This window comes from Hylobates moloch, unplaced genomic scaffold (assembly GCF_009828535.3).
Source record: "Hylobates moloch isolate HMO894 unplaced genomic scaffold, HMol_V3 SCAFFOLD_18, whole genome shotgun sequence".
Taxonomy (NCBI): Eukaryota; Metazoa; Chordata; class Mammalia; order Primates; family Hylobatidae; genus Hylobates; species Hylobates moloch.
This window is the reverse complement of record NW_026652293.1, coordinates 33,190,258-33,214,550: the sequence shown is the minus strand read 5'-3', so window position 1 is coordinate 33,214,550 and position 24,293 is coordinate 33,190,258. Positions and strand designations below refer to the sequence as shown.

Genomic DNA, 24,293 nt, shown 5'->3' with positions numbered 1-24,293 from the left:
TAAGAAGACATCTGGGTTTCAATCTGAATGTCATGAGAAACAATGGAGAATTTTAAGCACAGGAGTGAAATGATCTGACATATTTTAAAAGCATGGCTCTGGCTATAAAGTAGAGAATTGACTCTGGAGGTGCACAAGCAGAATTAAAGAAACCAGTTAGAACACTCCTAAATTTCAGGTGCGAAATTATGCCACTACAGCAAAAGTAGCAGAAATGGTGAGAAATGGATATTACTGAGAATACAGAGAAAAGGCTTACTGATATATTGAATGTAGAGTATGAATAGCTTGATCTTTCACCTCTTCTTGGTTGACATTTTAAGATCCTCAATTTATAGTCCATGGCCAGTCATGGTGGCTCACACCTGTAATCCCAACACTTTGGGAGGCCGAGACAGGTGGATCACCTGAGCTCAGGAGTTTGAGACCAGCCTGGGCAACACGGCAAAAAGCCACCTCTACCAAAAATACAAAAAATTAGCCAAACATAGTGGTGCACATCTGTAGTCCCAGCTACTCAAGAGGCTGGGGTGGAAGGATCGCTTGAGCCTGGGAAGTGGAAGTTGCAGTGAGCCGAGATCGCACCACTGCACTCCAACCTGCATAACAGAGTGAAACCCTCAGCTTGGAAAAAAATAATTTATAGTCCATGATTAAAGGAGACAAGATTTGTGTTATTTTTCCTATTTCAACTTCCTGCTATAGAGTACTCTAGGTACTTCCCATACCATAGTCTATATATAAATACTTTCTCTATGACTAAGTTCTACAAGAACTATTACTTCGATTTATATCCTGGCATCCTCCACAGTTCCTTAATAAATAACTGTCATTTCTCATCTCGTGTATATAACTAGTAAGACGCCTCAAAGTTTTTTAACTGTAACATACCATATTTTTCCATATGTTCTTTTCCAGCATACCCAAACATCTGAGGAGCAACTGGGTGAGCAGACAATCCATACTTATTGATCAGGAGGTCAAGATGCTTATCAGTGGGAATGGTCCTATCTAAAAACTAAGGGGGGGGACAAAATTTCATAAGTAGCTGACATGATAAGTGTCTCTTTCAAAACTACTACAGTGCTATTAAGACATTCATTTATTCTAAACACATAGTACACCAGAAATGGTCAATGTGAATAAAATCAGTTAAGACATGCTCCACAGGGAAACATGGGAAGAAGAAAAAATAATCATGTGACCAAAGAGGTATTAACTCTTTCAAGAAATATTTATTGGGCATCCAGTATGTGCCAGTAACTATTCCATCCTGTCGTGGGGTGGGGGTTGGGGGGAGGGATAGCATTAGGAGATATACCTAATGTAAATGACGAGTTAATGGGTGCAACACACCAACATGGCACATGTATACATATGCAACAAACCTGCACATTGTGCACATGTACCCTAGAACTTAAAGTATTAAAAAAAAAAAAAAAAGAACCGAAGGAAATAGGCTGGGCGTGGTGGCTCACGCCTGTAATCCTAGCACTTTGGGAGGCTGAGATGGGTGGGTCACTTGAGCTCAGGAGTTCAAGACCAGCCTGGCCAACAGGGTGAACCCCATCTCTTCTAAAAATATATAAATTAGCCAGGTGTGGTGGTATGCACCTACAGTCCCAGCTATTCGGGAGGCTGAGGTGGGAGAACTGCTTGAACCCAGGAGGTGAAGATTGCAGTGAGCCGAGATCACACCACTACTGCACTCCAGCCTGGACAACAGAGTGAGACTCTGTCTTGGGAATGAATAAATATATATATACACACACACGCACATAATATATACACACACACATACATATATATAGTAGCCAGGCATGGTGGGTCATGCCTGTAATCCCAACACTTTGGGAGGCCCAGGTGGAAGGCCCACCTGAGCCCAGGAGTTCGAGACCAGCATGGACAACATAGCAAGATTCCATCTCTGCAAAAAATTAGCTGGGCATGGCTAATTTAAAACAAAGAATAAATTAAACCCAAAGTAAGGAGAAGAAAGGAAACATCAAGAATGAGAATAGATTGAAATAGAAAATGAGCAGAATGAAAAAGAATGGGTAGAAGTGAGCAGAATAAACTAGAAAAAAGAATATAGGCCATTCACCACGGCTCACACCTGTAATCCCAGCAATTTGGGAGGCCAGGCGTGTGGATCACGAGGTCAGGAGTTTGAGGCCAGCCTGGCCAACATGGTGAAACCCAGTCACTAGTAAAAATAAAAAAATTAGCTGAACGTGGTGGCAGGCGCCTGTAATCCCAGCTACTCAGGAGGCTGAAGCAGGAGAATTGCTTGAACCCAGGAGGCAGAGGTTGTAGTGAGCTGAGATCGTGCCATTGCACTCCAGCCTGGGTGACAGAGCGAGACTGTCTCAAAAAAAAAAAAAAAAAAAAAAAAAAAAGAAGAGTATATAGAAAATCAGTGAAAACAAAAGCTGGTCCTTTTATTGTAAACTTTCTTTTTCCATGATCACTCTGACAAAAGATGACCATGGAAAAAAGAGGGAAGATAAAAATTACCAACAACAGAAGAAGGGAAGGGAAAAGATATGTCCAAAGATCCTGCATTAAAAAGACGGGAATAACATGAATGACTTTTTACCAATAAGGTTAACAATTTGGATTAACTACACAAATTCCATGAAGGACATAAACTATCAACGCTCACTTTACAAAAAAAATAGACAACTTGAATAATAATATATTTACTAAATATATATATATTTATATTTAAACTTAGAAGATTGAAAACTTTCCCATAAAGAAATCACCAGGCCATGACCCAAAGATGAGAATGCAAAAAAAAAATATTTTTTAAATTAAAAATATTTTAGGGATGGGCGCGGTGGCTCATGCCTGTAATCCCACTTTGGGAGGCCGAGGTGGGTGGATCACCTGAAGTTGGGAGTTCAAGACCAGACTGACCAACATGGAGAAATCCTGTCTCTACTAACAATACAAAATTAGCATGGCGTCATGGCACACGCCTGTAATCCCAGCTACTCGGGAGGCTGAGGCAGGAGAATTGCTTGAACCTGGGAGGTGGAGGTTGCAGTGAGCCGAGATTGCACCATTGTACCCAGCTTGGGCAACAAGAGCAAAATCCATCTCAAAAAAAAAATTAAAAAAGAAAAGAAGTCATCAGACCAGATGTGAACTGGTGAATTCTACCAAAAATTTAAGAGAAAAAAATACCAATTTACATACAAACTATTCCAAAAAACAGAAGAGAAGAGAACACTTCCCAGCTATTCTATGAGGCCAGCATTATTCTCGTATTAAAACTAGACTGGGTATGGTGGCCCACACCTGTAATCCCAAAACTTTGGGAAGCCAAGGTGGGCAGATCACTTGAGCCCTGAAGTTCAAGACCAACCTGCACAATGGAAAGAAAAAAACAAACCAACACCCTTGTGGACATAAACACAAAAATCCGTAACAAAATTTTAACAAATCAGGCCCGGCGCGGTGGCTCACACCTGTAATCCCAGCACTTTAGGAGGCCAAGGCAGGTGGATCGCCTGAGGTCAGGAGTTCGAGACCAGCCTGGTCAACATGGGAAAACCCCGTCTCTACTAAAAATACAAAAATTAGCCCGGCATGGCGGTGGGAGCCTGTAATCCCACTTACTTCAGAGGTTGAAGCAGGAGAATCTCTTGAAACAGGGAGGCAGAGGTTGCAGTGAGCCAAGATTGTGCCACCGCACTCCACTCCAGCCTGGGTAACAGAGACTCTGTCTCAAAAAAAAAAAAAAAAAATTGTGAAAAAATTCAACAGAGGGACTGACACTACTCAATTTCAAGACTTATCTAAAGCTGCAGTAATTAAGACAGTGTGGTATTGACAAAAAAAATTCAGACAAATTAGACAAATAGATAAATGGAACAGAATAAAGAGTTCAGACATAGACCTACATAAATATAGTTAACTGATCTTTGACAAAGAAGCAAAGGCAATATAATGGAAAAAAGATAATCTTTTCAACAAATGGTGCTGGGACAACTGGACATCCACATGCAAATAATGAATCCAGGCACAGACCTTACACCCTTCACAAAAATTAACTCAAAATAGATCACAGACCTACATGTAAAACACATGTGACAGAAAACCTAGATGACCTTGGGTTTGGCATTGGCGTTTTAGATACATCACAAAAGGCACAATTCATGAGAGAAAGAATTGAAAAGCTGGACTTTGTTAAAATTAAATTTTCCTCTGTTGCCCAGGTTTGGGGTGCAGTGGCACAGTCATGGCTCACTGTATATCAATATGTTCTAACCAGGAAAGATGTTCAACTGTTAATTGAAAAAGTAACATGTAAAATATCATTAATCTTATCTATATATTTACAAAGGTTTTTTATGTGTGGTGTTTTGTTTTTTTGGCAGAGCTAGCTGAGGTTTTATTTTGGAAAAAAAAAAATTGAATTGTTTTGTAGCTGGAGGCATGGGCAAGGGGGGTACCCCAGGCAGTAAATTTACAAAAGTTTTTTAACATGTATGTGTGTATATGCATATGAATGCTTACTTACATGTGTCTGTATTAATTTGGGAAAACGGCAGGAGATATAGATACTTAATTATTAACATTGGTTACCTCTGAGGGACAAGATTAAATAGACAGAAGGGGCCAGGGGCCAGGGGCGGTGGCTCACACCTGTAATCCCAGCACTTTGGGAGGCCGAGGCGGGCGGATCACAAGGTCAGAAGTTCGAGACTAGGCTGGCCAATATGATGAAACCCCATCTCTGCTAAAAATGCAAAAATTAGCCAGGCGTGGTGGCGGGCGCCTGTAGTCCCAGCTACTCAGGAGGCTGAGGCAGGAGAATCGCTTGAACCCAGGAGGCAGAGGTTGCAGTGAGCCGAGATCGCACCACTGCACTCCAGCCTGGGTGACAGAGGGAGACTTGGTCTCAAAAAAAAAAAAAAAAAAGGCAGAAGGAGGGACTTTTAATTTATATATATTTCTTTTTAATTGTACTATGGGATGAATTTTACTATTTTATAATTTTTAATAATTTTCAAATAAAAGTCACCAGGGTATGTACCATTCACTGCTGAAAAAAACACATATTTTTCATGTGTCATAAACATTATATATTCACTTACACAACCTTATTTCTCAGTCTTCTCCAGCTGCCACTCTAATCCAGACAGTTTTTAAAACTGTTCCCTGGGTATATCATATTCATTCAAACACCCATGACTAGGCTCATGATGCTTTCCCTGACATCTAGGAAGAGCTCATTTCCCCTTACCCACTCCTAAATTATCTTTAACATCCAACCTAACTTCTACCACTTTTTAAAGGCATTCTTTAAAGAGGGAAACAACTCATTGATTTGAATGCCTATTAAGTGCCACTTTTGTGGTTTCTAAGAAATATTATCACATGTATTTCACTTAATTTGGGGTAGAGGGCCTTTAAAGTTTCAACAGAGAAAATGGGATCAGGTTGATCACATAAGTTAGATAATAGTATAATCTTAGATAACAGTAAAAAATTATCTTCAACCCATTTTCTTTCTTTTTTTTTTTTTTTTTTTTTTTTTGAAACAGAGTCTCACTCTGTCGCCCAGGCTGGAGTGCAATGGCGCATCTTGGCTCACTGCAACCTCCACCTCCTGGGCTCAGGCGATTCTCCTGCCTCAGCCTCCCCAGTAGCTGGTATTACAGGCGCGTACCACCACACCCGGCTAATTTTTTGTATTTTTAGTAGAGACGGGTTTTGCCATGTTGGCCAGGCTGGTCTCCAACTTCTGGCCTCAAGTGATCCGCCCATCTCAGCCTCTCAAAGTGCTGGGATTACAGGAATGAGTGAATTTTTAATTTTATTTATGTCATTTTTCTTTTCTATAAATTCCATTTAGGTTTTTTTTTTCATGCCAATAATGTTCTTTTTTGTAGTTTCCTATAGCCTAAAGCGGTTTCCAAGCTGTCTTTTATTTCTCTAAACATAACAAACATGGTTAAATCTGCATCCAATAAATCTAGTTTTGGCGGTCTTCAGAGATTACTTCTTACTGCTCCTTCTTTCTTTCGTTTCTCAATTATGGTGTCTTGTTTCTTTAATCCTTGGTTATCTTTAACTGCGTGTCCTTGAAATTTTACTTGAAGGGTTCTCAAAGCCTCAAGAAGGGTGCTTTCCTCCAGAAGAAAATTTGTCTAGGTTACTACCATTCTGGAACTAATTTAGATTCAATTCATGGTTTGAGGTTTCCTGGACGACTTAGATAATGAGAATGTTGGCAGTGATCCCACATGAGGGCTAGTCTGTGATTTATTAACTCAGTGAAAGGTTTTATTGGGTTTTTTATTCTTTCTCTTTTTTTTTCTCCCCTGTTTCACTGGATGCCATGGTAACTCTCCCTATCATCTCACGGAAGTGGGCAGTTTTACTTCAGGTTCGTCCTACCCAAAGAGTTTACCTTACTTAGTATCAATTTAATGTGGGTATTAAACTTCTGATCTTGGGAAGGCCTGAGCTTTGACTACTTCCCCTTTCATTCCAGGGGGCTGTTAAAATTGTGGCTCACAGCTGCCTGATCAGCAAAGATCTTCAAGGCAAAAGTAGCTGCAAATGCTGATGTTAATTCTCTGGCACTCATCTGCAGTTCCTCTCTCTTGCTAGTTCTTCAAGACCTTTAGGATTTCTTTTTTCATATTCTATCCAAATATTTTAGTTGTCATCAGTGAGAGAACTGGCTCAAAAAACTTGGCTTGCCATTACCAAAATTAGAAGTCCCACATTTTATTAACTCTCTTCAATTTGTTGAAAGAATTTCATTTATTGAATGTAATTCGTTTATCAAAAAAATGAATACATGAATGGCTTTCAAATTAAATAGATAAATCAACTTCAAATTCAATAACCTCATATCTTTGAACACCAGTTTCATCATTGGTAAAATAAACAGTTTGAACAAAATTATCTCTAAGATTCTTCACTATTCTAAAATACCAAGATCTACGCATATATATAAGTATCACCTTTCAACTTTTGGGTTATATTAGCTCATTTAGTAACTATGCCAAAATAACACTCACTTTTATTCCAAGGCTTCCCTTACTCATCTTCTCAAACCCAAGAGCCAAGACACATTCTGCCACACCTTAAAGGAAAATGTAATTATTTTGAAAATTCAAATTTCCAAACACCAACAAAATATCATTAAATACTTCAATTCAAATAAATACGTCAAGTGAGCGCACAGTGGCTCGAACTTATAGTCCCATCAGTTTGGGAGATCAAAGCACACGAATTGCTTGAGGCCAGGAGGTCAAGACCAGCCAGGCAACATAGTAAGACTGTCTCCACAAAAATTTAAAAAATTAAAATGTTTGAAAAATTAGCTGAGTGTGGTGGTACACACCCTGTAGTCCTAGTGACTTGGTAGGCTGAGGCAGGAGGTCACTTGAGCCCAGAAATTCTGTCTCTAAATAAATAAGCCCATTTAAATAAAATATAAAAACATACTATAATCCCACAAAGGTTTTTGTTTTTGTTGTTGTTGTTGTTTGTTTGCTTTTTTTTTTTTTGACACAAAGTTTCAGTCTGTCACCAAAACTGGAGTATAGTGGCAGGCTCACAGCTCACTGCAGCTTCAACCTCTCAGGCTCAAACGATCCTCCCACCTCAGCTCTCTATTAGCTGAATGGGGTGACACAGGAATGTGCCACCCCATTCAGCTAATTTTTGTATTTTTTGTAGAGAGAGTGTTACCGTGCTGCTCAGGCTGGTCTTGAACTCCTGGGCTCAAGCGATCTGTCCACCCTGGCCTCCCAAGTGTTAGGATTACAGGCATGAGCCACTATGCCCAGCACCACAAAGGTTTTATTGGGTTTTGGTTGTTTTTTTTTTGGTTTTTTGGTTTTTTGGTTTTTTGTTTTGAGACAGTGTCTCACTCTGTCACCCAGGCTGGAGTGCAGTAGTGCAATCATGGCTCACTGAAGCCTAGACCTCCTGGGCTCAAGCAGTCTGCATGTAGCTGGGACTGCAGGCCTGTGACACCATGACCAGTTTCCTCGCATTTTTTTTTTTTTTTTTTTTTGCAGAGATGGAGTCTCACCATGTTGCCCAGGCTGGTCTCAAATTCCTGGGCTCAAGTGATCCACCCACCTCAGCTTCCCAAAGTGCTGGGATTACAGACATAAGCCACCAACCAGCCAAAGTTTTTAATAACAGAAAAATTACAGAGAAAATCTTTATATTCTTCTAGATAAGAGGAAAAATCGGGCCAGGCGCGGTGAATCACGCCTATAATCCCAAAACGTTGGGAGGCCAAGGCAGATGTATCGCTTGAGACCAGGAGTTCAAGACCAGTCTGGGCAACATGGCAAGACCCTGTCTCTACAAAATATACAAAAATTAGTTGGGTGTGGTGGCGCACGCCTATGATCCCAATTATTAATACTTAGGAGGCTGAGATGGGAGGATCACCTGAGGCCAAGAGGCACAGGTGGCAGGAGCTGAGATCATGCTACCACACCCTTGCCTTGGTGAGAGAGTGAGGCCCTGTTTCTAAAAAAAGAAAAGAGGAAAAATCAATAAGGTGCTTAATTCTTCTCTTCAGTCTCAATATGTTAATAAAATTTCACGTTAATGTAGAAATATGTTTCAGTCATGAATATAAAAAGGTAATTTAGAATCACATTTAGAAAAACATTTAAAATTTGAAATTAAAAATTAAAAAATGAACCCAATGAAAATCTCAAAAGAATTATTTTTAGAGAGAGGGGGCACCTAAAAATGATGTTAAAGTTCAACTGAAGAGCCAAATATTCCTGCAGGAGCTGAATTTAAAAAAAAAAAAAAAAAAAAAGACAGAATTGCCACATTTTTTCTTAAAAAAAATAAGAGAACAGAAACAGGGACCAGTAGCATTATCAAACAATGTAAAGTTCCAATAATTAAAACGCTGGGTAGTGAAATAATAATCAACAATCAAATCAGTGGAACAGAGAGAGGACCTAATAAAAAATCCTAGAATATATGGAAACAAGGGATATGATACATATACAAAAGAACTGAAAATACACGGCCACACACACAAAAAATTATACACAATGTTTACAATGTCATTATCTTCACCCTCCCCCCGACCCTGATTTTTAAAAGACAGTGTCTTGCTCTGTTGCCCAGGCTGGAGTATAGTGGCGCAGTCATAGCAAAATGCAGCCTCAGTCTCCTAGGCTCAAGTGATCCTCCCGCCTCAGCCTCCCAAGAAGCTAGGATTACAGGTGCCAGACACCATGCCCACTATGGCAGCATTATTCATAACAGCCAAAAAATAGAAACAATCCCTCAACTGATGGAAACAAAAAATTGCAAGCAACAATGTCCATCAACTGATAAACAGGTAGAAGAAATGTGGTGTAGCCATCCTAGCACTTTGAGGGGCCAAGGCAGGAAGATCACTTAAAGCCATTAGCTCAAGATCAGCCTGGGCAACACAGCAAAATCTCATTTCTACTTATTTTATTTTTTATTTTTCTTGTACATTTAAAATACAGTCCATCTATTTTTTAATGTGATATATCCATACAATGGAATATTAGTTGGCCATGAAAAGGAATTAAGTACTGATATATGCTACAACATGAATAAACGGTGAAAACATTGTGTTAAGTGAAATAAACCACAAAAGGCCATGTATTGTACAATTCCATTTATATAAATATTCAGAATATGAAAATCCACAAAGAGAAAGTAAATTAGTGGTTTCTAGGGACTGAGGGAAGGAGAAAATGGAGAATGAATGCTAATGGGTACAGGGTTTCTTTCTGTGGTGATAAAAATGTTCTAATATGACGAGGTGTGGTGGCTCACACCTGTAATCCCAGCAGTTTGTGATGCCAAGGTGGGCAGATCACTTGAGGTCAGGAGTTTGAGACCAGCCTGGCTAACATAGTGAAACCCCGTCTCTATTAAAAATACAAAAAAATTAGCCAGGCATGGTGGTGGGTACCTGTAATCCCAGCTACTTGGGAGGCTGAGGCATGAGAATCACTTGAACCCGGGAGGTGGAGGTTGCAGTGAGCTGAGATGGCACAACAGCACTCCAGTCTGGGCAACAGAGCAAGACTCCATCTCAAAAAAAAAAAAAGTTATAATATTACATAGTGGTGATAGGTATACAATTCTGTGAATATACAAAAAACACTGAATTGTACACTTTAAAAAGGTGAGTTTTATGGTCTATAAATTATATCTCACAATGCCTTTTTATTTTACCTTAATTAATTTCTTTTTTTTTTTTTTAGAGACAGTCTCACTGTGTGGCCCAGGCTACAGTGCAGTGGTATGACCATACATCCTCCAGCCTCAGCCTCCTGAGTAGCTGGGACCACCATGCCCGGCTAATTTTTTTTAATTTTGTATAAACACAGGGTCTCACTACATTGCCCAGCCTGGTCTTGAACTCCTGGGCTCAAGTGATGCTCTTGCCTTGGTCCCCCAGAGTGTTGAAATTACGACTGTGAGCCACCATGCCTGGCTGATAAAGCCTTTTTTGTGTGTTTTTTTGGGTGGTTTTTTTGAGACAAGGTCTGGCTCTATCGCCCAAGCTGGAGTGCAGTGGTGCCGTCTAGGCTCACTGCAATCTCTGTCTCCCAGGTTCAAGTCATCCTCCCACCTCAGCCTCCCAGGTAGCTGGGACTACAGATGCACGCCACCATACCTGGCTAATTTTTGTATTTTTTGTAGAGACGGGGTTTTGTTACATTGCCCAGGGCTAGTCTCAAATTCACGAGCTCAAACAATCCACCGGCCTCGGCCTCCCAAAGTGCTGGGATTACAAGCATAAGCCACCACACCCGGCCTGATAAAGCCTTTTTAAAAACAAGTACATTATAAAATAATTCCTCTGATGGTCGTGTGATTAAATGATTAAAATGGGGCATATTTAAGTACACTAGACAAGCACTCCTTACCACCCTGAATCAGCTGGCGGGCCATAAACAAAGCAGTAGAACCAGTAGCGCAGTTATTGTTGACGTTGATTATAGGAATTCCAGTCATTCCCAAACTGTGATAGATAGCCCTCTGCCCACAGGTAGAGTCACCTGAATAGAAAAACAAAAATTTTAATATAGAGAATTATGGAGCTGCAATGCAACATAATACTACATTATAGGTTTTTTCAATATTATACCTTTGCCTAGCATATAACATGTGCAAGACAGTAAATATCTTAGAAACAGTTTTAACACTAACCATCATTTACTCTGCAAAAAAGACGGAAAACAGAATATATGTGCACTTTCTTTGTATAATACAGAGGTAGAGAAGTAAAGAAATGATCAGTTAATGGAAAACAATTCCATCTGGCTAATGCTATATGATAAAGAAAGCAATATTTCATTAACACCTAAATGTCAGCAAAAAATCTTTAAACCTTGGCCAGGCGTGGTGGCTCATGCTTGTAATCCCAGCACTTTGGGAGGCCGAGGCGGGCAGATCATGAGGTCAGGAGATCGAGACCATCCTGGCTAACATGGTGAAACTCCATCTCTACTAAAAATACAAAAAATTAGCCAGGCGTAGTGGCACGCACCTGTAATCCCAGCTACTTGGGAGGCTGAGGCAGAAGAATGACTTGAACCAGGAGGCAGAGGTTGCAGTGAGCCGAGATTGCACCACTGCACTCCAGCCTGGGCGACAGAGCAAGACTCGGTCTCAAATAAATAAATAAATAAATAAATAAATAAATAAATAAATAAAATCTTTAAACCTATGCCAGTGATTAAAGGCCATGATTTACTTTTCATATAAAGATTTCACAACTTCAAAAAGTTTAAAAGACCCTGCATGCCAAGGCATTCCAGGAAAACATGATCCATGTGACTTCATTTCCCAAGTGTAAAAAGTAAAGTAGAGGTTCCTCTTCAAAGACTTTCCTCCTCATTTAATTAGGAACAAATAGTAACTTCTCTTAGAAGCAAAATTTATTCAAAGACCTGTGCTAATATTCTTAAATATCTGCTAGCCATGGTAAAGAAATCATTATACTTTATGTTCTTAGCTCCCACAATTTAGCCTAAATATTTGCCCTGGCCTGCTTATACTGGTCTAAGCAAGCATTAAGTCACAGCCTGTTCCTCTTCCTTATTTGAAGGTGTTCTTACCTTTCTCGGCATTCCACAAGTTACTTCCTCCTTCCTTTGTTCTCCTCTGCCTTTGCCTCTTTTAAAAAGTTCTAAGTTGCTAGCCAATCAGGACAAATACAGAATGTGAGGTCCCATTCCAGCCAATGGAACTGGACACAGCAGTAGGGTGGACGCATCAGGTTATAAATGACCCTGTCTCCTTTGTTCGGTGTACTCTCATGGCAAAACTGCTGGCGAGTGTACCCTTTCTGCAGGAAGTAAAAATGGCCTTGCTGAGTAAATTAAATTTATGTTCAAGTGCTATTTCTTTACAGCACCAAGGAACAAGCATTTCAAACACAAGTAACATGACCACCAAGGTAGATATGCTGGAGCAGTGTGATGGGAACATCTGAAGGTACAGGCTCCAGGAGTCTTCAGCAAAATCAGGAAAGTTAGGGATCTGCTTTTCAATAAATATATTCTGCATCCCTTTAACCCAGTACGTTTCACTCCTAGAATTCTCTTGATATCTTGATATCTCAAAGAAAGAAATCATAGATATGCACAAATATTCACCTATAGTAACACCTACTATAGTATTTTAATAATACTGTATATATTCATAGAATTTTTATAATAACTAGAAATTAGAAAATATCATTACTACTTCTAAATAAGCTATAGTAGATCTTCAAGAGTAGAATATCATATAATCATTTAAAATGATGTAGGGGTTCCCACACATCCCACCCCTTTGCCAAAAACAAAAAAAAATGTTGTTGGGGTTAGGGGAAACAGAGATGTTAGTCAAATGGTACAAACTTCCAGTTATAAGATGAACAAGTTCTGTGGATCTAACGTACAGCATGGGTGGTAATTAATGGCTAATTAACTGGATTGTGGTAATTATTATACAATATATACATAAATCATCTTATTTTATACCTTGAATATATTCAATCTTTATTTGACAATTAAGTATTTTTTAAATTCTGTGAAAAGACTGGAACTTTTAAATATCCATTAAAAGTGGATTGATAAAATAAATTATAATACATTTATTCAATGAAATACTATGCTTTTTTTTTTTTTGAGATGGAGTCTTGCTGTGTTGCCCAGGCTGGAGTGCAGTGGCATGATCTCAGCTCACTGCAACCTCTGCCTCCCGGGTTCAAGCGATTCTCCTGCCTCTCCCTCCTGAGTAGCTGAGACTACAGGCACATTTTTTGTATTTTTAGTAAAGGAAGGGTTTCACCGTATTAGCCAGATGGTCTCGATCTCCTGACCTCGTGATCCGCCCGCCTCAGCCTCCCAAAGTGCTGGGATTATAGGTATGAGCCACAGTGCCTGGCCATATTTTTAAAAAGACTAAAGAAGATCTTTATAGTATGATTTGGAATAGTCACCAAAAGAAAAATTACACTAGGTTGACACATAAGGAAAATCTATAAATAGTGGTAATTCCCTTAAATCAGACTTTGAATTCTGAGGTTTTTTTTCTTTTTTTCTTCAATACAAATATAATTGAATTCTGAGTTTTTGAGGGTTAAAATTCACAAATGCCTCTGCCTTGTTTGTGTAGTTGCTGCTAGATTTAGGTAAAAAAATGTTAGAATACACAGTTTAATACATACCAAAAACATAGCCAACACACGCCTGGTCCACTGCTGAATAAGGGATCTGTGCATCAGCTAAAGCCTTCTTGCCTATAAAAACAAAAGGTTTTTATCAAAAAGTGCTTTAAGTATTTGTTTTAGGAGAGTAAAAATTAAGTTTAGAGTTTTCTCAAAGTAAACTACCTCTGTATAGTCTATGCTCAATTCAAATGACAAATCCTTCATCAAATCATCTCAGATCTCTATTTTCAGAAGTAATCATTTTTTCCTGTAAGCTACTGCATCACTTTTCCGTATCTCCCTTTTGGTACTTAACACTTTCTGTTATAACTTCACATCTATCTACATTAAATCTGAAGAGTCTTACAGCTCCTTAATGACAAGGTCCTTGCCTTATTCATCCCTGTAGCTCCACTGCACATCTAGAGGGTAAAATGAGAAAGACTGTCATTACTGGGAGCAGATGGCACTAATGTGCTCATCTTACAAAGCAAAGATCAAGAGATGACTCTGTCTATAGAACAAGAAAGAGAGCTTAAGGATGCTATCAAACTGGCAGAAATAACTAGTGGAGGAACTGAGAAAAATTATGTAAGTAAATGGGGAAAATTATGTAAGTAAACTGGAAAGAGGACAGTGAGATTGAAAAAAAAAGTGTGAGCTAAATCCTCATTTATGACAGTGAGAAGCAAACAGACATCTAAAACTGACAAATCAAAAACTTGAGGAAGTATTTAGATAACCACCAGAAGAACTAAAGCAAAATGAGTTAAAAGAAGTTGTCCATGGGGGACAGGCCTGAGAATTATAAGCCACTCTTCATTCTTTTTTTTTTTTTTTCTTTTGAGGACAAGGTCTCTCTCTGTCACTGGAGTGCAGTGGTGTGATCATAACCCACTGCAGTCTCAAACTCCTGGGCTTAAGTGATCCTCCCACTTTGGCTTCCCAAAGTGAGGGGATAAGAGACATGAGTCACCATACCTGGCCCTGTATTCCTGTATTTTCCTTTTTTTTTTTTTTTTTTTTTCGAGACAGAGTCTTGCTCTGTCACCCAGGCTGGAGTGCAAGGGCGTGATCTCGGCTCACTGCAACCTCCACCTCCCAGGTTCAAGTGATTCTCCTGCTTCAGCCTCCCAAGTAACTGGGATTACAGGGATAACAGGCGTCCACCACCACATTACTTTTTGTATTTTTAGTAGGGGGTTTCGCTATGTTGGCCAGGCTGGTCTCAAACTCCTGACCTCAAGTGATCCGCCTCCCTTGGCCTCCCAAGGTGCTGGAATTACAGGCGTGAACCACCAAGCCTGGCTTCTTTATTTATTTATTTTTTAAAAACCATATAAATGTATTTGAAATTTTTTTAATTCACAAAGATACTAATTATAATAATCAATTATTATAATTTATGAAGTAATTGATTACAGAATTGGGTTAGTCAAACAATGAGTTATCCTTTCCTGCTTAATGTATGGGCAAAAAATAAATGTCTTATAATAATGTTTATGAGACTATGTTGAGAAGAACATTCTCATATGTTGCCAATGACACTCTAAGGGTGTAAACACTGAAAATTAATTTGGCAAGAATCTTGGTTGACACGGTGGCTTACTGTACTTTAGGAGGCTGAAGTGCGAGGATCACTTGAGCCCAGGAGTTTGAGACCAGCCTGGGACCCCATCTCTACAAAAACTAAAAATTAGCCAGGTGTGGTAGCATACACCTGTGGTCCCAGGTACTTGGGAACTGAAGAGAGAGGATCACTTGAATCCTGGAGGTCAAGGCTACAGTGAGCCGTGATCTCACCACTGCACTTTAGCCTGGGCAACAGAGCCAGACCCTGTTTCAAACAAACAAAAAAAAAAGAGGCCAGGCATAGTGGCTCATGCCTGTAATCCTTGCACTTTGGGAGACCAAGGCAGGAGCATTCCTTGAGCCCAGGAGCTCGAGACCAACCTGGGCAACATGGCAAAACCCCGTCTCTACAAAAAATACAAAAATTAGGGAGGCATGGTGGTGTGCATCTGTGGTCCCAGCTAGTTGGGAGGCTGAGGTAGGAGGATTGCTTGAGCCCAGGAGGTCAAGGCTGCAGTGAGCCATGATCACACTACTGCATTCCAGCCTACTGCACACTACTGCATTCCAGAGGGAGACCACGTCTCAATTAAAAAAAAAAAAAACTTAAAAATGATCATATTCACTATTCCTACGATTCCACTTCTAGACTCTTTTCTCAAAAATAAATAGAGATTATGTTAGGTGACGCAAGGCACCAAAAGATGGCGCTGGTTCCGGGTTCTTCTTCACCCAGCACTACGTCAGCCCGCCAAATGAGACCCAATAAAAGAAGGCACCTCCTACTCCTCCCTTCAGGCCTGCCCCCCATCCAATCATCAGTGCCCATATAGCCCTGGGGGCTATAAATTACTCCACCCAACAGCTCTCTCTCTCTCTCTCTCTCTCTCTCCCTCTCCTGCGCGACCTGACCTCAACCTCTCCAATAAAGATCTCTTGGCCATACTCGGTGTGGTTTGAGTTTGCCGGCATCCCTTTCATTTGGTGCCGTGACTGGGATCGAGACTCCCCACTTTTAGTGGGATCCCGATCTCTTCTTAGACTCAACCCAAACCCCTGACCGGCCTTCACCCATTCTCCTGTTCACCAAGCTGTTCACCCAACACCGGCCTCGTCTCGGTAAGTCTTCCCTTCCGGGGTCTACCTCTCTAGGCAGGCAAGAGACCCCACGAAGCGCCTCGCCTCAAGCCCCTAAGGCCACAGTAGACCCCAAATAGCAAAACTGGCCCACATATCCCCCAGACAACCAAAGCAAATGGCCCACTTATGGGTCTCTCGATCCTAACATTCTCCAGGATCTCTACAATTATTGCGAGCAAACAGGAAAATGGGTAGAGATCTCATATATCCACGGCTTCTTTCTCCTATGGGATAGACCTAACCTTTGTCTCCCTTGCAAACCGCAGCAGCTCCTTGCCGCTCTTAAACCGCCAACCTCTTCCTCTGCCCCTGACTTCGACCCAGCCGACGAATCCCCCCATACCCCCACCCTCCGCCACACCCTCCGGCCGCCACCCAACCGGAAGTCGCCCAGCCTCCCGCTGCCCCCACCTCTCCACAACCTCAACAGCCTATCCCATCAGCCCCGGCCTTCAGCCCCCCCCACCACTTGCTCAAAGTCACACCCCCCCTCCTTGTCCCCCTTAGAGAGGTGGCAGGAGCTGAAGGTATTGTCTGAGTCCACATCCCCTTTTCTATGGCTGACTTATCACAAATAGAAAAACGCCTAGGCTCCTACACTTCCAATTCTGCTTTATATATCAAAGAATTCCAATACCTTATCCAAGCTTATAGCCTTACCTTCCATGACATCTATATGATTCTCTCTAACACCCTCCTCCCCGAGGAGCGTAGGCGAGTCTAGGAACAAGCTCGAACTTATGCAGATGAGGTTCATCAAACAACCCCAGCCCTACCGCTAGGAGCGCAGGCAGTACCTGAGCATGAGCCCAACTGGGATTATAACACCCAAAATGGAGTATCAGCCCGAGACCATTTCACTACTTGCATCATAGCCGGTCTACGGAGGGCAGCTCAAAAGGCAGTTAACTTTGAAAAACTTCATGAAGTCATACAGGATAAAAATGAAAACCCGTCCGCTTTTCTAGACCGCCTTACACAGGCACTCCAACAATACACCAACATAGATCCTGAAACCCCAGATGGTAGGCAACTCCTCATGTCCCGTTTTTTTGCTCAGAGTTTTCCTGATATCAAAGGTAAACTAAAAAAACTGGACAAAGGCCCCCTCACCCCTCAAACAGAGATCTTAGCAACGGCATTTAAGGTGTATCACAATCGAGATGAGAAGGCAAAGAGGCAAAAGTACCAGTTACTGGCACAAGCCCTTCAAGCCTCCCCTCGATCACATGGCCATAAGTTGTCATCTGCCCATCCATCCCAACGTCGGCCCCCAGGGCCCTGTTTCAAATGCAGAAAGGAAGGGCACTGGGCCCGAGAGTGCCCAAATCCCAGGCCCCCCAACTGGCCATGTCCTAAATGCCACCAATCTGGCCATTGGGGCGTAGACTGCCCCGGCTCCCGAAGGGGGGCCAGGCCGGCCACCATCCCAACTCCCGATCTTCTAGGATTGGCCATTCAAGACTGACGGAGCCTTGGGACTTCCTTCCCGACACAAATCATCACCACACAGGAGCCCAGGGTCTCTTTAACAGTGGATGGACGTCTCATCACCTTTCTCCTAGACACCAGAGCTACTTTCTTGGTTTTAAGGGACTTTTGGGGCACCACTTCCCTCTTTGGATCTCCCATAGTCGGGGTCGGAAGCCAAACCATACGTCCAAGAGCCACTCCTCCCCTCTCCTGCACTTTCTCCGGCCACATCTTTTCCCATCGATTCCTAGTCATGCCACAATGCCCACTCCCTTTGTTAAGAAGAGACATTCTCTCTAAATCTAAAACCTCCATCACCTTCAACCCAATCACCCTCCCGCAATCCACCTCACTCACTGCCTTGGTGGCGAGTTCCATAGATCAAACTCTTGCTCCTACTCTGCCTTCACTCCCAGCCAGCATCAACCCCATAGTGTGGGACACCACCACCCCCTCATTAGCACTCTGTCCTCCCATACAAATATTCCTTAAAAACCCACACCACTTCCCCAGCCAACCCCAATATCCTCTCCCATCTCCAGCCTGAAAGGATTACAACCAATTATTTTAGACCTCTTAAGAAAAGGGTTCCTCAGGCCAACCCATTCTCCATTTAACACCCCTATTCTAGCAGTAAAAAACGCAATGGTACGTTCCGCCTCATCCAAGACCTCAGCTCTTATCCTCTATTCCTCCTAGTGCCACACATTTCTCAGTCATAGATCTTAAAGATGCCTTTTTCACCATTCCCCTCTCCCCTCAGTCACAAGACCTGATCGCCTTCACGTGGACTGACCCAGACACTAAACAGTCACAACAGCTCACGTGGACAGTGCTTCCCCAAGGGTTCAGAGATAGCCCCCATATCTTTGGTCAAACTCTTGCCTCAGACCTACAAAAATTACACTTTCCCCAGTCCACCCTCCTACAATATGTTAATGACCTCCTCCTATGCAGTCCCTCTCTAACTGTCTCACAAACCAACACCACCTCTTTTCTCAACTTCCTTGCTGACCGAGGCTACCGAGTATCCCCCCAAAAGGTCCAGCTCTCCCTCACTCAAGTCGCCTATCTAGGAGTCCTCCTTGCCCATGACTCAAAGGCCATCACCCTAGACCGAAAGTGCTTCATTAGATGTCTTCCCATCCCAAAAACCAAACAAGAGATACTCTCCTTCTTAGGACTAGCAGGCTACTTTAGAACTTGGATCCCCAACTACTCTTTATTAGCAAAGCCCCTATATGATCTCTCCCGAGGTACCCCATCCGAGCCTGTAGAGGCCACAGTCAACCAGCCCTTCTTGTCACTCCAACAGGCACTACTCAAAGCCCCCAGCCCTACATCTTCCAGACTTACAACAACCTTTCATTACATGAGCACAATGGCTTGGCTCTTGGAGTCCTAGGTCAGATGCACGGACCCCCCTTTGCAGCAGTTGCATACCTATCCAAACAATTCTGAGAGTGAACTCGGCCCACAGGGAACTGAGTTTTCTCCTTTCCCTCCTCATTCGTCCAACCTGGGTTTCCTCCCTTCTCTCGCTTAAAAAATCCTGGTACCAGGTAACCCATGGCCCTCGGCCTTACAGAAGCCCATCAGTTCTTTCGTTTCGGTGAAGACCGGCTCGAAGGTTCTGACTCGCAACACGGCCATCGGCTAATAGGGGACGCCCTGTTCAGCCAGCCGCCATATACGTATGCCCCTTCCTCTCTCACCGTGGGAGGCTCTGCATCCCTGCTGGCCCACTAGACCCCACCGTGCAAGGGTGGGCCCCCTGCCTTCGGGCCCTGGCTGCAGCCTACCTACTACTTCAAGAGTCAAAGAAATTAACGTTTAGGGCAGCTGTTGTCATTACCTCCCCCCATCAACTCAAGGAACTCCTGACCTACAAAAGTCTACAAAACCTTCCCCCTTGCTGCGTACTGTCTCTCCTAGTTTCCTTCCTGCACGATTCCACTGTAACTTTCCAAACATGTGCACCCCTCAATCCTGCCACCCTCCTGCCTGTCTCTCCTTAAACACAAACCCACAAACCCCTGTAAAGCCAGGCATGCCCGTACCCCACAACCCTCTCAAAGTTTGCATTTCTAAAATGCCCTCCCTTCCTACTATTCCTAAGGCATAAGCTGCCGCCTTCATGCCTGCTCTGAGCCCACTCTTCTGGCTCTCCTCCTCTTACATCTTCTTCTACGGACCCTCCTCCACCAACATGCCCCCTTCACAACCCTACTACCTGTTCACTCTCAAAGAAACCTACAACGCTAACCGGAGGTCACACACCAATGTCATCAGTTACACCCGATGCTCCATGGACGCATCCTCAGTAGACCTTCCCCTCCCTAAACTCACCATGATAGATAGCGGTTGGGACCCTTATTTCCACATGTTCCACTTTGCCATTTGCTTTCCACACCAACAATCCCGCAGCGCCTGTAAAACTGAATGGCCCCAAAACTATGGGTGTCCCTGGTCCAGCTGTGTTATGAATTGAATCACCAAAAAAACAGACAGACAGACCCCCTCATCTTGAGCAATTCACATCACCGACCCAGCCAACGCAATCTGGGGCCAGGCAGCCACAGGGGGAATATACCCAAGCAACGCCTGGTCTTATCCAGCACAAACTATAACCATCACCTGTACCGTAAAAACTGACTCCCAACAGGTTCTAGCCAAAATTAACACACCTATTTCTCAAAGAGAGACTGAAATACAATCCTAGCTACACCCACAGGCCGACACAACCTCCATACAGGCTTCCTGGCTTCTGTTCCTCAATCAAGGATTACTACTATTAAACACCTCTCAGGTCCCTACTTCGATTGTTTCTTATGCGCAAACATCAACAAACCCCCTCTTGCTGCGGTTCCACTACCTAGCTCCATAAACACAAGCAACTCCTCCCCGCCCAACCACCGGCTTTGTAATCTCCCATGTCCCCCTCCTTGCCAACCTCAGCGTCCCTATCCCTACCTGTTACAACACCAGCTACCAACCCCCATCATCCCACAATGTAACATGCAAACAAACTGTCACACCCCCCAACTTTCCAGCTCCAGACAGCCTTTTTTTTTGGTGTAACGGCCATTAATTCCTCTATCCCTGGCCCCTGCATACCCACCACACTAGTCCCTCAACTCACATTGCTCTCCTTCTCTGAAGGCCTTCAAGCCTATCAGTTTAATCACCCTAAACCCAACTCTCCTGAGGACCGTCAGAAAAAAAAAAAAAAAAGCAATCTTCCTACCTATCATGCTTGGAATCTCTCTAACAACCTCTCTCATAGGTATACAGCATATCCCAATTTTCAGACGGCCATTGAGGAAACGGCTCAGTCTCTAGCCGCCCTCCAACGACAAATCACACCTCTAGCTGGTGTCACCCTTCAAAACCGCCACGCCATCGACCTACTCACAGCCGAAAAAGGCGGTACTTGCATCTTCTTACAGGAGAACTGTTGTTATTACATTAATGAGTCCCAAGTAATCAAAACTAGCATTAAAACCTACGTCAGATAAAACGTAAACTAATGAATGCTAGCACTACTACCTCCCTTTGGGAAACCCTCAAAACCCCCCTCTTAGCTTGGCTCCTTCCCTTTTTAGGCCCCCTAATGGGTATCCTCGCTTTCTGCGCACTACTCCCCTGCCTCATTAAGTTTCTCTTCCATATCTAACCAAACATTTAACCAGCTTCTCCTCAGAAACTACCAACTTTTAGCCACCAGCGAGGACGGGACAGATTCCACAGATGGGCTCACAATCTGCTAACCCAAGCCAGTCATGACAACCGCCAACCGATTCCACAAATTTCTCAACGATCTCCACGCCGACAGCTGGCTCATAGCCAATCCATCACTACCCTTCGAATGGATCACAATGTTAGAGGAATCTTCACAGACTTCACACCCCAAGAGGTGTTTACATACTCCGCCACACTACTCGGGCTTATTCTACTGATAGATGCCCCCAACAGTCCTCCCTTTACTCCCCCTCAACACCCCCACTCAGCAGGAAGTAGCCAGATGAGATACGACGCCCCTCCACCCATCTCTAAGAGAAACAAAAGGGAGGAATGTTAGGTGACGCAAGGCGCCAAAAGATGGCGCTGGTTCCAGGTTCTTCCTCACCCAGCACTACGTCGGCCCGCCATATGAGACCCAATAAAAGAAGGCACCTCCTACTCCTCCCTTCAGGCCTGCCCCCCATCCAATCATCAGTGCCCATATAGCCCTGGGGGCTATAAATTACTCCACCCAACAGCTCGCTCTCTCCCCTGCACGACCTGACCTCAACCTCTCCAATAAAGATCTCTTGGCCATACTCGGTGTGCTTTGAGTTTGCCGGCATCCCTTTCAGATTAGAACAAACATTTATTTAGCAAAATGTTCACTACAATTTTTCTAAAATATCAAAAACTTGGGAACCTAAATTTACAACAAAAATAATGGCATATATATATATATATAACAATATATTGTGCACAACTTAAACATTCTTTTCCAAACAATTTTTTTTTTTTTTTTGAGACACAGTCTCACTCTGTTGTCCAGGCTAGAGTGCAGTGGTGCTAACTCAGCTCACTGCAAGCTCCGCCTCCCGGGTTCCCACCATTCTCCTGCCTCAGCCGCCTGAGTAGCTGGGACTACAGGCACCCACCACCACATCTGGCTAACTTTTTGTATTTTTAGTTGAGATGGAGTTTTCACCGTGTTAGCCAGGATGGTCTCGAACCCTTGACCTCAGGTGATCTGCCCTCCTCAGCCTCCCAAAGTGCTGGGATTACAGGCATGAGCCACCACGCCTGGCCCTTTTCCAAACAATTTTAAGTAAAAGGGGAAATGCTCATGATAAAATAAATTTCAGAAATTAGGATACAAGCCAGGCGCAGTGGCAAGTACCTGTAGTCCCAGCTACTCAGGAGGACTGCTTGGGCCCAGGAGTTTGATGTGGAGTGCACTATGACTGGACCTGTGAATAGCCACTGCACTCCAGCCTGGGCAGCATAGTGAGATGTTGTCTTTAAAAATATATAAATAAATAAATAGGATATGAAACTACAAATGTGATCCCATATAGCCACAGGGGAAAAATGCTAACATAGTATAACACCAAGATACTAATAGTGACTAGGTCTGGGTCAAAATTTTGTTTTCATTAGTACATAATTATTTGTTACAATAAAACACATGCATTGCTCTTATATTCAGTGGGAAAGAATGAGTTACAAAAAGGTATGTTTAGCTGGTACTCTGTACCTCCTTTAAATGCTAACAGCAGGCCAGGCACGGTGGCTCACGCCTGTAATCCTAGTGAGAGGTGACAGCGTGCTGGCAGTCCTCACAGCCCTCGCTTGCTCTTGGCGCCTCCTCTGCCTGGGCTCCCACTTTGGCGGCACTTGGGTAGCCCTGCAGCCCACCGCTGCACTGTGGGAGCCCCTTTCTGGGCTGGCCAAGGCGGAAGCCGGCTCCCTCGGCTTGCGGGGGAGGTGTGGAGGAAGAAGCGCGAGCGGGCACTGGGGCTGCGCGCGGTGCTTGCGGGCAAGCTGGAGTTCTGGGTGGGCGTGGGCTTGGCGGGCCCCACACTTGGAGCAGCCGGCGGGCCCTGCAGGCCCCGGGCAATGAGGGACTTAGCACCCAGGCCAGAGGCTGCAGAGGGTGTACTGGGTCCCCCAGCAGTGCCGACCCACCGGCACTGCACTCGATTTCTCACCAGACCTTAGTGGCCTTCCCGCGGGGCAGGGCTCAGGACCTGCAGCCTGCCATGCCTGAGCCTCCCACCCCCTCCATGGGCTCCTGTGCAGCCCGAGCCTCCCCGACGAGCGCCACCCCCTGCTCTACGGCGCCCAGTCCCATCAACCACCCAAGGGCTAAGGAGTGCAAGCGCACAGCGCAGGACTGGCAGGCAGCTCCACCTGCAGCCCTGGTGCAAGATCCACTGGGTGAAGCCAGCTGGGCTCCTGAGTCTGGTGGAGATGTCTGGTGAAACCCTATCTTTACTAAAAATACAAAAGTTAGCTTCAGGTGCTCCGCCTGCCTGGGCCTCCCAAAGTGTTGGGATTACAGGTGTGAGTCACCATACCCGGCCAGATTTCTTATTACTAGTCAATCCCCAGAGTTAACTTCAAATACCATAACTTTACCTCAGTATTAATCATTTTATAATCAAAATGTTATATACACACTAAAGTAACTTCAAATTTTTTAATGAAATAAAAGAAATTGGTCAAAAAATATAGAGAAAACTGATCAAAGCATCTCCCACTTCAGAGACAGGCAGAAGCTATTTGGAGGCATCAATTAAGAGAAGAACATTTAACAACGCAGAAGATAAACATTAAATGAATAGTGTCTGCCCTGAGAACCACTGAAATTAATGTAATCTCTTGAACCTTCCTTTTGGAG

General features: G+C 43.3%; 1 protein-coding gene across 5 annotated transcripts in view; it reads right to left on the bottom strand.

Annotated features, from left to right (window-relative positions):
* Nucleotides 1-24,293, bottom strand: part of SCP2 (sterol carrier protein 2) — a 132,274-nt gene that overhangs the window by 87,938 nt on the left and 20,043 nt on the right. For 2 of the 5 annotated variants that reach the window (XM_058430899.1, XM_032137115.2), the window contains exons 3-6: nt 13,724-13,795; nt 10,932-11,063; nt 7,047-7,111; nt 892-1,018 (exon numbers count right to left, since the gene is read on the bottom strand). In XM_058430899.1, the coding sequence (XP_058286882.1) occupies nt 892-1,018; nt 7,047-7,111; nt 10,932-11,063; nt 13,724-13,795 (396 nt within the window). Of the gene's footprint in view, nt 1-891; nt 1,019-3,627; nt 3,701-7,046; nt 7,112-10,931; nt 11,064-12,125; nt 12,307-13,723; nt 13,796-24,293 lie in introns of those variants that run through there. The other 3 variants (XM_032137117.2, XM_058430900.1, XM_032137118.2) reach the window with 3 other exon arrangements.